The sequence below is a fragment of the Narcine bancroftii genome, chromosome 9 (assembly GCF_036971445.1).
Source record: "Narcine bancroftii isolate sNarBan1 chromosome 9, sNarBan1.hap1, whole genome shotgun sequence".
NCBI lineage: Eukaryota > Metazoa > Chordata > Chondrichthyes > Torpediniformes > Narcinidae > Narcine > Narcine bancroftii.
This window is the reverse complement of record NC_091477.1, coordinates 105,750,582-105,765,317: the sequence shown is the minus strand read 5'-3', so window position 1 is coordinate 105,765,317 and position 14,736 is coordinate 105,750,582. Positions and strand designations below refer to the sequence as shown.

Genomic DNA, 14,736 nt, shown 5'->3' with positions numbered 1-14,736 from the left:
TAACTGTTCTAGATTACTTGCAAAATAATTAAGCAGAGGTTTTCATACCAAGTGGGTTACAGGATGTGGACATCACTATCAAAGTCTACCTTTATTGTCTGCCCCCAACAAATCCAATTTAACTCACATTTCAGGAGGGAAGTATTTACCATGTTGGTGGGTCTGTATCAAATAAAGGCCAGACAAGCTAAGAATATCATGTCTGCTCGCCTGAAGGACATTAGTGAGCTAGCTGGAATTATAAAACAATACCCTACTTCACATTTTATTTAAATATTTGTATTAAAAGCATTATGATAGAATTTTCTCACATCTCCAGATCACATCCAATCTTCTTTATTCCAGCCTAGTACAAAACTACTATCATATGCCTGGAGGAATTCCAGAAGTGATGTAATCTCAGTGATTAATAACCTATCACGTAATAAATGAACACTTGGACAAGAGTTGTCAACTCATACAGCACCCAAAGGAAGAGAGCAATTTAAAATGTGAGCAATTCATAAAATGAACACCTCAAATAAGATAACCTTTTTGACTTGGTTTAAAGTACTCCACATTTAATGAATCTGATTTAATTACTTTGAAAACCCCAAACTTATTTACACATTTTTTTGGTTCCTTTCCAAGTTCCCTTATCCTGGAATACTTGAATTCTACACATGGTAACCAATATTTAACAGGGGTTGCATTAGCTGAAGGCATTTCATTAAGCAAAAATCTCAATCAAATTGGGTTCAAAGTAAAAAAGCTGGTTGTGCACCAGAGTTCAAGAATTCTGGTTTTAAACAAAACTTAAAATACTTTTTTTTTTTAAAAATAGTAGAACCATCAGAAACAACTAAATATATTTTAAAAATAGCAAAAATATACATTATGCTCCCTTCCAAGGCATTCAATAAATGTTCAAGATATTTCCCTCCATTCCCTTATCAACTTGCACATCCCCACACCAATACTTCCCTCCAGTTCCAACTATTTTTCTATGCCAATACTATTTGTGAACTCTTCCTTCTATTTCTCTACAGCATTGCTGAACTCTCTGAGGCAGCTGCAAGTCGAGTAGGCTGTAAACTCGTGCACACAGAAGACTGCCTTTCCACTGGTCTGGGAGTTACAATCAATGTTATCCAGCATGAAACTGACTCTTTTGCCAAATTTGACTTGCCAACCATGATGGAATTCTTTGCCGGTACAATTTGCCTCATTTGGATCCAAATCCTATTAAACCTTTTCTATCTATACATCTGTCTAAATGTCTTTTGAACATCATTAATTTACTTGCTTCTGTGGCAGCTCATTCCAGATACGAACCTTTTTGTGAAAAGTTGCCCTTCACATCCCTTTTAGACCTTGCTTCTCTTGTGTTAAACCCATGTCCTCTTGTTCTGGAATCACCTACCCTGGGAAAAGACTGAACATCCACTTTATCATTGCCCTTAATGATTTTAAACATCTCTACAAGGCCACCCCACTCTTACACTCCAGAGAATAAAGACTGTCTATCCACCCTTTCCCTATGACTCATTCCCAAAAACATCCTGGTGAATCTCCTCTGCACACCTTCCAACTTCTTAGTGTCCTTCCTATAGATGGATGAAAAGAACCACATACAACAGTACTCCAAATCTGCTCTCACCAATTCATGAGGGTCCAACTTTTGTTCTCAATACCCCACCCCATGAAGGCAAGCATGCCAAATGCTTCCTTCATCACCTTGGTAACCCGAGTTACCACTTTCAGGGAACTATGGTCTTGTACTTCCAGGTCACTCTGTTTTACAACATTCTCCAGGGCTCTATCACTTACTGTGCAAGTCCTGCCCTGATTTGACTTGCTGAAGTGCAAAATCCCACATTACTCAGAGTTAAATTCCATTTGCTACTCCTTGGCCTACCTTCCCAACTGATCTGAATTCTGTTGTAAACTTATATATCCTTCTTCACTGTCCACAACACCATCAATTTTAGTGTGATCTGCAAATTTGCTCATTGCATTAACTATATCCAAATTGTCAACACAATTGACACTGCAGCACACATTGGTCCCCCAAGCTTCCAATCAAAAAAGCAAAACTCAATTATACTGTCTGACTCACTCCAGGAAGCGAGTTCTGAATCCACATAGCCAGTTCACCTTAGCCCCCATGCTGCCTCACCTTCCAGACTTTGTCAGCCTTGCTAAAATCTAGAAATACTTTTGGGCCCTGCCAAAAAATACCTAGATTCATAAGACATGATCTCCCATGCTCAAAGCCATGCTGACAACCTTGAGACAGTCCCTGTCCATCCAAATTGCAGTTGAATGGTTTTTAATCTATAACATTAGCCATTAAATATTTTCAGTAAAGAGGCCAAGTCAAGAATGTGTACCCTAAAGGTCTATTGTACTATAGCAAAAATTCATAAACAGACCAACTGCCAATCATCTTACACATTTCTGTTTACATTTTATAGTAATTAATGTTAATAAAAAGACATTTCTGTTTATACTTTATAGTAATTAATGTTAATAAAAAGATATTTGGAAAATTTGAAATGGAAATATTTTAAAAGCATATAATAAATTCTCACCAAATGTTAGATACAACAAAAAATGTACAAATTTGAAAAATCAATAAACTATTTAAATTATTGGCAGTAGACTGAGCTCTCCCTCAAGTACTGTGGAAATTAAAAGAATTGGGAAGAAAACGAAAAAAGACAACAACTAAATTGCTAATCAAGTACCTGAAAACAATGATGCCATTGATGCTGAGAGCCCATTCGTTGACATATGAATGAGGTTGGACTCATCAATACAATCTGTGTGACACAGCGACAATAAGATTCACATCATTCCAATGGCATTTTCCAATTACAATTGTTAAGATCAGTAGTATGCAGTGCAGTTAAGACACCTATGATGCTCTGCCCCAAAAGGCCAAAAAGTAAACTAGAACACCATATTCCGGAATACTGATCCTTCTATAGCTTTTTTTTTAAATGAACAAAGATTTCACAAAAAATTAAACAATCACATTTTGTGCAATATTTAAGAGTAGAACATTTAACAATAACATTTATTTTCCCAAAATAGTCACCTTCTGACCAATTCTCACTTCAAACTTATCCTCGCGTCACATTAAGATTTTGTGACAATGTCAAACTGTAGCATTTGCCCAATCAATCCATAAAACAAGCACAAGGAGAAAGGAATTTTAAAAAGTTGGAGACTCAGAATTATCTAATTATATACATTAACTGAAAGGAACAACTTTCATTTTGTTCCAGATTTTTTATATCTGCAAGACGAACAATTAATACATTACCTTTTAACTCAAACTCATCTACTCCATCAGACGTGGATCCAGAATCTGATAATGGATCAGAATTGTGGGAACTGAAAGGGGATCCACTTTCTGTTGTGGTAAAGGCTATGAAAGAGAAAACATTTGTTAAATTTTGCATTGTATTACAGGGACCAATTTGGCAACTGAACTAAAACAAGTGTGAAAATGAGTCAGTGATGAAAAATTACTCATTTCATAGTTAAATAAACTGTATGCTGAAGCTCTACTTTACAGACTTCAGTGTACATCTCAGATAGCAATTTAGTGTAGAACTAAAATGAGGGTGATCAGAATCAAAATCTGACAAATATTGAATTGTGGTATGACAGGGTTGTTGGAGCAGTTTATCTTTTTCTTTGAATATTTTATTTTTAAATGTTTAGAAAATACATATAGTCAAATACAAAATTGAAAAATACGAATACGCAAGTTGACAAATTTATGCTGCACGATGGTTTTAACCCAAACCCTCCAATTTCCCCACCAACCCAAAAGACCACATATAACCATATAACAATTACAAGGAAACAGGCCATCTTGGCCCCTCTAATTCGCACTGGTTTAAGTGATCTCCTCTAGTCCCACTTACCTGCACCTTGCCCACAACCCTTCAATCCCCACAACCCTCCAATCCCCCCACATCCATGCACCTATTCAGCTTTTTCTTAAATGACAAAATTGACCTTGCTGCAACCACCTCTTCCAGAAGGTCATTCCACTTAGCCACCATCTCTGAGTGAAGAAGCTCCCTTTCATGTTACTTCTAAACTTTTGTCCCCTAACCCTTAACTCATGACCCTTCATTCCAATCTCACCTACCCTCAAAGGGAAGAGCATATTCATATCTACTCTATCTATCCCCTTCATAATTTTAAATACCTTTATCAAATTTCCCCCTCAACCTTCTACACTCCAATGAATAAAGACCCAGTCTAATCAATCTTTCTTTGCATTCTAGATTCTGCAATCCAGGCAACATTTAGTAAATCTTCTTTGCACGCTCTCTACCTTATTGATATCCTTCCTATGATTTGGCGACTAGTACTGCACACAGTATTCCAAATTTGGCCTCATCAATGCCTTGAATGGTCTCAACATCACTTTCCAACTCTTAATGCTTTGATTTATAAAGGCCAGCATACCAAAAGCCTTCTTTACCACTCTATCCACATGAGATTCCACTTTCAAAGAATGATGAACCATTATTCCAAGATTTCTCTGTTCCTCTGCATTCCTCAATGCCCTCCCCTTCACTGCATATATCCTGTTTTGATTATTCTTCCCAAAATAAAGCACTTCACACTTATCGGTATTAAATTCCATCTATCATCTTTCAGCCCACTCTTCTGCAGTCCCTGAAAACCATCTTCACTATCTGCAACTCCTCCTATTTTTGTATTGTCCGCATATTTACTAACCCAATTTACCATTCCATCATCCAAATCATGAATGTTAATGACAAACAACAAGGGACCCAACACGATCCCTGAGGCACACTGCTTGTCACCGGCCTCCATCCTGACAGTTATCAACCATGATTCTCTGGCATCTACCTTCTAGCCACCGCGAACCCAACTGACTATCTCAACATTAATACCTAGTTCCTGAACCTTCCTTACCAATCTTCCATGTGGAATTTTATCGAAGGCCTTACTGAAATCCATATAGACAACATCTACTGCTCTACCCTCATCAGCCTTCCTAGTCACCTCCTCAAAAAATTCAACAAGATTTGTTAAACATGGCCTTCCCCACACAAACCCATGTTGGGTGTCCCTGATCAGTCCCTGTCTCTCTATATACTTATACATATTATCTCTAAGAATACTTTCCATTAGTTTACCGACAACTGATGTCAAACTTACTGGCCTATAATTGCCAGGCCTACACCTGGAGCCATTTTGAAACTGAGGAACCACGTTTGCGAAACGCCAATCCTGCGGCACCATGCCCCCCTCTAGTGACTTTTGAAAAATCACTGTCAGAGCCTCTGCTATTTCCTCCCCGACTTTCCTCAAGGTCCTGGGGAAAATCCCGTCGGGACCCAGAGACCTAGCCACCTTTATATGCCTCAAAAGTTCCAACACTGCCTCTTTCCTAATCCCTACATTTTCCATAATCACCCCTTTTGCTTCTCTTATCCTACATGATTCCATATCCTTTTGCCTCGTGAATATTGAAGAGAAGAACTCGTTCAATAACTCCCCCATCTCATTCGGTTTCGCACACAATTGTTGGCTCTTATTCTATAAGGTACCAATTTTATTATTCATTTTCCTTTTGCTATTTACATATTTACTTTCACCCTGTTTGTTATAGCCACCTCATACCTTCTTTTTGCTTTCCTAATTTCTTTCTTAAGCTTCTTTTTACAATCCAAGTATTTTCCAAGCATCTTGTTTATACCTTGTTTCTTATATTTAATGTAGGCCTCCCTTTTAATTCAAACCAACTTTCTAATCTCCCTTGAAAACCACAGCTCTCTCGAACTTTTGGCTCTGCCTTTTATCCTAACAGAAACATAAAGATTCTGCATCCTCAAAGTCTCACCTTTAAAAGACCTCCAATTTTCCTCTACCTCCTTCCCATAAAACAGATCACCCCAAACCACTCCCTGCAAATCCCTTCTCATCTCTTCAAATATGATAGAGCCTTTTTTTAAAAAAAAAACTTTTGTCATGTGACACCCCATAAACTCCTGGGCTGATTTTGTCAGAAAGAACAACATCAATTCCTCTTTTTTTTGGTATATGTCTAGTCTCAACAAGATGAATGCCTGCCTCTTGTACCATAAATTCTGATTCTATTTCCCTCTATGTCAAAAATGAGATTCACAAATAATGTGGTTGATATTCTAACTTTTGAAATCCATATAGTGTATATTACTATACACTCTATTCATCCATACATACTGTCTGATTCAGCATTCTCAACTCCAGGTAAAAGCTTTCTTGTTTGGATTTGTTGCCGTCGAATTCGAATTTTCTGTTTTAGTTCCCTTATTTCTTTGTCACTGTCGTCATCTTCATCATCTATCATTTGTTTCTTCATTAGGTTGCATTTCATAAGTTCAATGGCAGCAATTAATGATTCAGAGATGCTGAAATGGGCATTCTCCTAAGGAATAAATTTACATATCAACATTTTTGAAAAATAAAACAAGCAAGAGTATTACCCACATCAGAGATATTACACAATTTATTTTTGCCTTTCAGAACTATAACAGCATATTAAGATTTGCTTTTAATCAAATATCACATACAGTCTATTCAGAAATAAAACTTCTGCAGGAAAAGTGATTCACGTGTGGCTAAATGAATTGGTTAAAGGGTAATAATACATTAAAAGAAACGTAACAATGTCAAGAAGATTAGAAACCTCAAACTGGGTTAATTTTACAAAACAGCAAAAATTGCTACAGGAAGGCACAATGAACAAATTAACAAACTTTTTTTTTAAAAGATATTGTAACTACACAAGGACAAAAGAAATAGCAAAAAAGGGACAGACGAGGGATTGCAGATGCTGGAATCTGAAGGAAAACTGGAAGAACTCAGCAGGTCAAGCAACATCATTGGGGGGGGGGGGGGGGGAATTGTCAACTTTTCAGGCCAGAATCCTTGATTAAGGTGGAAAAAAAGTTAAACATGGCCTCTTAAGAATCAAAAGCAGGGTTAAGTTTTGAAAAAATGGCGCAGGTCATTGCTATAGAAGATCATCAATAATGGAAAAAAAACATTTTAACATCAGCTTCCCTCTTTTTATATATTTTCAACATATATTTGTTAACATTGTAATTTGTTATTGTTTGTTATCATTATCATATATATGTTGATTTAAATAAAATATTCAAAATAAAACATTTTAACATCAGTGGAACTTTGAAATACTTGGCCAAGTTGAGTTACTGAGAACAATTAAACAGATTAGGGCTATACTCCTTAGAATGAAGAAGAATAAGGGGAGACTTGATAGAGGTTTATAATATTATGAGAGATATAGACAGAGTAGATGTGAGTAGGATGTTTCACTTAGATTGAGGGAGATAAATATGAGAGGTCACAGTTTTAGGCTGAAAGGGGAGAGGTACAAGGGAAACATTTGGGGAAAGTTTTTCACTCAGTGAGTAGCACGAGTGTGGAATGAGCTACTATCTGATGTAGTGAATACAGATTCAATGCAGAGTTTTAAAAATAAATTGGGTATGTACATGGATAAGAGTGGTCTGGAGGGTTATGGAATGAGAGAAGGTCAGTGGGACTAGCTAGATTTATTGGTTGGCACGGATTGGAAGGGTTAAATGGCCTGTTTTTCTGTGCTGTAACATTCTATGATTCTAAGTATTTGTGCACCAAAATGTGACAAAACTTGACAAATCCCCTGAATCTTATAACCAACATTCAGAGTTCTAAATAAGATGGTTGCAAAGATAGATTATTAGTATTCACACAAATTTCCTTGATGATCAAATAATCCCAGCATATTGGAAGATTGGAAATTGTATATTGTCATTCATTAAAGTCAAGGCAACAACATCAAAGCTCCAGGATGCAGATTTGGGGTGGGGGGGAATCTGTTTGAGTACCTTTGATACATCCACTGCAACAGTCAGGATCTCCCAGTGGCCAGCCACTTTAATTCCACGTCCTATTTACATACCAATACATCTATCCATGGCCTACTGTATTGCCTTGTTGAAGCTACATGCAAATTGGATGAACAGAATTTGTATTCTGTCTTGGCAACCTCCAACCAGTCAGCAACATTGTCCTTTTTCTGTAACCTCCCACCTTGCTTTCTAAACCTCCCTAATCTCTCTAGCATTATACCTCCTCCATTTTCCTTCTCTTTCCCCTCCCCATCTGCCCTTCACCCATCTTTTCCTTCTTTTGGATCCCCACCCCCTTCCCTTAATTCCAGACATACTGTTCTCCTACCAGTGTTTCATTCTCAGCCTTCTGCCTCTTCTTCCTATCACCTCCTAGCTTCTTACATTTGTTTCCCCATTTCTTCCCCTTCACACCTGTATATTTACCTGTCACCTGCCAGCCAGTTCTCCTCCCCCACCCTTTTATTCAGGCTTCTGCCCTTGCTATTCTTGATGAAGAGTTATAGCATGAAACATTGCCTATCGATTCCCTTCCATAGATGCTGCCTGGCCCACTGAGTTCATCCAGAATTTTGTGTTGCTTCATTTTTCCACCATCTGCAATCTCTCTGGTTTGTCATGGAAAGAAAGAGATCAGGTCAAAAGGGTTTTACAAGCCTAATACTAAGAAATAGACCCAAAATACAAGATCTTGGATAAATATAATTTAGGCAACATTACATCATATAATCACTATGTATAAGTTGGGGATGTCATCTTTCTATTTCAATAAAATTGCTCATCTGGCTAACAACATCGTAAGCGTTAAAACTTTTTCCTGAGATGCCTATATAAATTTATCTTAAACATGAGAAAAACCAAACAAAGCAATTAGCGACGTTTCTAAATTAATCTTAAGAATCGTTGATAAAGTTTTGAAAATGTCTTTCCAGAATCTCCCTAAATTTGGACACTCCCAAAACATATGGATCACCTTTTATTCTTTATATACTTGAATGTTTTTGTTAGCCTTCTTTCATAATTCATCTTTTTGTTAACTTTTGCAATTTTTTTTTAAAACTTCAAAATCTCCATCTTCCCACTAATTTTTGCTTCCTTGTATGCCCTCTCTTTTGCTTTTAGTTGGCTTTGACTCTCGTCAGCCACAGTTGTGACATTTTTCCATTTGAATATTTCCTTTTTTTTGACGTCTATCCTGCATCTTCGTCATTTCTCACAGAAACCATCCATTGTTGCTCTGCTTCCTCCCTATTAGTGACCCCTTCCAATCCATTTTGGCCATTTCCTCCCTCATGCCAGTGTAATGCCCTTTACTCACTTATATACCAACACATCTGACTTCAGATTCTCCTTGTTAAATCTCAAATTGAACTCAATCATATTGCAATCATTGCTCCCTGATGGTTCCTTTACTCAAAGCTCTCTAATCACCCCTGGTGCATTACACAACACCCAATCCCATGCAGCTGATCTCCTAGTGGGTTCATCTTGCCTCCCCCCAAACCCCCCTCACTGGCAGGTACATTCATTTATTGGAATGAAGACTAAAATGGTCTTGTTTAAGTCCCTATAATATTCCAACAAGTCTTTATTATTCCTCAACTTATACCTCTAGTACCCACTTCACATTTATTGTTAAGAAATCATAAATATACCTTTTCCAAGTCAGCACAACTTCCAAAATCCTGCTCCGATAGATAACTGATCAGAGACTGACCCTGTGAGGGCCGGCGAAACATTCCATCAGAATTGATCATGTGCTGTGTACCTTCTAATACAAAGTAAAAGCAAAATTATAAAACAATTGAGTTAGTTGGGCTATGTAACCAAAGACACCATTGTTTGTTTAAGTGAGACTATTTATAGATAGGTTAACAGGTTCAAATGTTCATTTCACCATAATTCTAATAAAACTGCAGTAAACCATGTCAAGTTATAAATATACAGAAATGGACATATCATATATAAAATGTTGATATAGCTTTTTAAAACAGTATTTGTAAAATACAAATGAACTGGTTGCTCACAAGTTAACTAAAAGAATTTTACAAATGGAACAAAGGATTTATTCCAAAAGCTAAAAAGAGATGGAAAAATTTGTGTTTCAGGGCAACTGAGACTTGCACAATTTTTAAGAGATGTAATTAATGAGCTGATTTGGCTTTTACCACAGCAGGCCAAAAATAGGAATTACTTATGTGGTAGCAGAATTCTTATGTAATTTACCTTAATAAGTATTGAGATTTGAGTAAAATAAGGGATAAAATTAGTCACAGCACCTCAGAAACCAACCCTCAGCTTAACTTGTTCATGCTAACCAAGTTGCCTATCTGAGCTCACCCCATTGACTTGTGTTTCCCCATACTCTCTAAACCATCCCAACCCACGTACTTGTCCAAAATCCTTTAAATTTTGTAATTGTACCCACCTCTCAAGATTCCATTGGAAGCTCTTTTATTGTGTGAAAAACAATTGCCCTTCACATTCCTTCTAAACCCTATCCCTCTCACTTTAAAGCTATACTTTCTATTTTAGACTCTTCTTCCCGAGGAAAAGATTATCACTATTCACCTTATCTATGATTTAAGACACCTCTAAAGTCACCCTTCAGCTCCCTAAAATCCAAGGAAAAAAGTCTATCAAAGAAATCAAGACCTCCAGTTCCGGTAACATCCTCATGAATCTTTTCCAGCTTAATGAGCCATTTCCTATTGCAAAGCAATCAGAACTGCACGCAAAGCTGGCCTTACCAACATCTTGTACATCTGAGACATGATGTCCTGACTTCTATACTCAGTGCTCTGACTGATGGAGGCAAACATGACAAATGCCTTTTTCACCTCAGTCTCCCCTGTCATCACTTTCAAGGAACGATGTACCTGTATCCCCAAGTTTCTCTGTTCTACAACACTTTTGAGGGCTCTACAATGTACTGTGTCTGTACTACCTTGGTTTGAATTCCAAAATATAATACATTACATTTATCCTAATTCAAATCCATCTACCATTCCTCAGTCCAGTTACCCAGTTTATCAAAATCCCTCATCTGAATCATTAACAGAAGTGATAAATAAGAGTGGAACCAGCAACAATTCCTGCAGCACACCACTTGACATATACCTCTAATCTTAAAAACATTTCTCCACTACCTTTGCTTTGATAAGCTCGTGCATGGTAGGATGGTCCAAAAGATCAGATTGGATAGGATGCAGGGTAAGATGGGCAATTAGAATTGGAAAACAGAATCTAGTTAAACTGAGGAACGTCACATGAATTTAACTCTGACAAGTGTGAGGTGTGACACTTTGGTAGTTTAAACCATGGCAGGACTTAGAATGAATGGTAGGTCCCTGAAGAGTGTTACAGAATGGAAATATGGGAGTACAGGCATATAGTTGCATGAAAGTGATGAGGCAGGTAGACAGGATGGCAAAGAAGACATTTAACATGCTTGCATTTCTTGATCTGGACAGTGAGTAAAGGAACAAGGATGTCATGTTACAACTGTTCAAGATGCTGGCGAGACAACATTTGGAGTATTGTGTGCAGTTTTCGACAGCTATCAGAACCTAAAATAGAGGGCACTTAAGAAGAGAGGCATCTTTTTCCACATAGAGTGGTGGTACATGGAAAGAGATACCAGACAATGGGAGAAGAAGGGACAAGCATGATGTTCGAAAGACATATGGACAGGTTCATAGAAAGGAAATGTTTAAAGGAGCTGAACACAGGGAAATTAGACTAGCTTGGTCAGCTTGAGCAAATTGGGCCAAAGGGGCTGTTACCATACTTTTATCTAACCTTCCAGATCAACACATCATGCAGAATCTTGTCTATTGTCCTGCCCGCATCAATCTTCTTGGCCACCTCTTCAAAAAAAGTCAAATTTGTGAGACACAATTTTCAATGCACAAAACCATGCTGACCATTCCTAATCTATCCTTGCCTTTCCAAAAGCATGTAGACCCAGCCTCAAAACCCCTCCAGTAAATTACATGATTGATGTTAGCTCACCAGTCTGCAGTTTCCAAGCATGTCCTTGCAGTCTTTCTTAAATGCAAATTATTAGCCAAGTTCCTGTGGCTAATGGAGCAGACTGAGATTGTTTCAATGAGCATCTTCAGTCTGTCCACTGTAATAGCAAGGACCTCCCAATGGGCAACACCTTAAATTTGCATACCATTGCCACACTGACATGTCTGTCCATGGCCTCTTTACTGCCAAATTGAGGCAACCCACATTGGGGAAGAACAATACCTTGTACTGTATTCTGCCTCAGCAGTCTTTAATCAGATGGCATCAAGACCTCAGATTTCCATTTATGCCCTCCCATGGTTTCTGTCCCTCTCTAACTCTTCTCTTCCCTTCCTCCATCTCCCCACCCTTTAGCTTCCTTCTCCTATCTGAGAGCTATCCTTCTTAGTCCTCTGCCCCTTTCTCCTCTTTCCCATCACCTCAATTTCTTTTTCTTCTACCATTCTACCTGGATCCACCTATTTCTTCTTACTTATTAGCCTGCACACCTCCCCCTTCTCCCACCTTTTTATTTCAGCTTTTGCCTGATTTTCAACACTCCTGATGAAGGGCTCATGCCCAAAAGGATGATGTCCTTTTACTTCCTATGGATACAACATAACTTGCTAAGTTTCTCTAGCCCTCATCCTTGTGTACTACACTAGGATACACCTGGTCAGGTTCAAAAAAATTATCTACCTTTGAGTTTTAGACCTCCAGCATCTCCTACTCTGATATTTGGACTCTGTTAAAATATACTTCCAGAGTCCCCTGCCATCTACAGTATAGACAAGAAATATTATTCAGGACCTTGTCCATCTCCTATAACTCAAAACATGGATGACCACATTGATCCTTAAATGGGTCTTATTCTCTCAGTCATTATCCTTTAGGCCTTAATATACTGTACTTGTAGCATCTCTAGCAATTCTCCTTTAATAATTTGGACTCAAGCCATTTATAACCTTTCATTATATATACTCCAGATTGGGTCCATGGGTAAACCTTTACAGTATGAAAACCAAGACATGGAGTATATGCGTTTGTTGGTAGCACCAGAAAACCAGGATACGGAGTATATGCACTTGTTGGAAGTCCCTGAAAACCAGGACCCAGAATCCATTGGGTTAACTTGCCTGCCAAAACTGTGTCATGTTTTCAACTTGCATTCCTGATTTCCCTCGAGTGTACTCCTACATCCACTATAGTTTTCTTGGGATTCACTTGATCTCAACTGCCTACACAGGTACCTGGCAAACATTTCCTTCTTTTTCTTAACCAATGCCTTGACATTCTACTTCAAACAAGATTATATAATTCTGCCAGCGTCAACCTTCATTTCAACAGGAATATGTTGTCCCTGAACTCTTGACATCTCACTTAATTAAAAAAGCCTCCCATTTGCCAGACTTGTAAACCTCACCCATTCAACTTCTGCATTTTCCCATCTAATACCATCAAAATTGGCCTTGCCCAATTCAGGAGCTTAATGCAACTCATCCTTGTAAATGCTGTTCGCCATATGAAAAAATTGAGCTCAGGGGAAAGAGAGAATTAGATTAACATTGTCTGGAAAAACAGTGCCAGAGGGAAGCTTAAAATTTAAATTGCTCATATTCATGGCCAATTAAATCTTTGACCAAAAAAAATCCAAAAACAAGTGTTAAAAAGAAATATATATTTTAAATTGCATTTACCAGCTTCCATGTAAGGAGAGCTAGGAGTGCTAACTTCACTGCTCTGTGCTGAGAAAGAACCATACTCCTTCTGGTGTATTATCCCTGGATGAGATTCTAAAACACAAAATCAAGTACTTGTTTAATGGAAGAGATTCTTCATCTTGCATTGAGATGATTTTATTCTTTAATTGTATTTCAGTCAACCAATTTGACATTCATTCACTCTAATAAAAAAAGTTATTTGGTATATAACAACAGTTGCATCTTAATGCATGCTCTAAAATAAAGTTTTTTTTTAAAAGACTTTGTTTAAATTAAATAAACTTACATTAAAACTAACTTTAAACAAGTAGTACATACAAAAAGAGTATCTGACCTCTTTGAACGCACAGGAGAGGAGCAACATTAATACAAATATTGAAAGCAAAATTCCCATAAAAATAAAATTATTCATTGATTTAATATGCAAAGTAAAATTAAACATTATAAGACAATGTTTTGGCTATAATTGGATAATAGTATCATCCTGGGCCATCAAAATGAAAAAGATTTTTAGAGAGGATAAAGAAGAGCTACTCCAAAATGGTTCCAAGGATGAGGTACTGGAGAAGCAGGGCTGGTTTTTGATTCAAAAGAGGTTGTGAGAGGATCCAATAGCAGTATTTAAGATCATGAAGGGAACAAAGAGAAACTCCTCATATTGGTAAAGAATGAGAAGGCATATGACAAAGGTGATTGGGAAAAGAATGAAAGTGATACAAAGAATGAAAAGTAACATTGAGTATTTTGGGTTGAATTGACAGGGATATTAGTGGATTCAGATTCAATTCTGGAGTTCAGAAGAAAACTACACAAGTATCAGAAAGAATTTGCAGGGTAATCCGGAGAGATTAATAGGCAGGGTGAAAGAGTTCCATTGCTATAGTCTCCATGGGCCGAGTGGCCTCGTTCTGTGCTGTAACTATTTTTGTAATACACAATTTCTAAACACAAAGTCAGAGTATGAATAGATATATAACAATTCTGGATTTTGCAGTTCAGGACATGGACATTTTATCAATACTTTTCTTTCAATGAAATCCAGTAAAACAGATGCACAGAAA

General features: G+C 37.4%; 1 protein-coding gene across 6 annotated transcripts in view; it reads right to left on the bottom strand.

Moving 5' to 3' along the window:
- Nucleotides 1-14,736, bottom strand: part of rubcn (rubicon autophagy regulator) — a 118,148-nt gene that overhangs the window by 18,164 nt on the left and 85,248 nt on the right. For 5 of the 6 annotated variants that reach the window (XM_069897171.1, XM_069897172.1, XM_069897168.1 and 2 more), the window contains 5 exons: nucleotides 13,652-13,747; nucleotides 9,596-9,711; nucleotides 6,244-6,448; nucleotides 3,311-3,415; nucleotides 2,730-2,804 (listed from right to left, as the gene is read on the bottom strand). In XM_069897171.1, the coding sequence (XP_069753272.1) occupies nucleotides 2,730-2,804; nucleotides 3,311-3,415; nucleotides 6,244-6,448; nucleotides 9,596-9,711; nucleotides 13,652-13,747 (597 nt within the window). The remainder of the gene's footprint in view (nucleotides 1-2,729; nucleotides 2,805-3,310; nucleotides 3,416-6,243; nucleotides 6,449-9,595; nucleotides 9,712-13,651; nucleotides 13,748-14,736) is intronic. The other variant, XM_069897170.1, reaches the window with a different exon arrangement.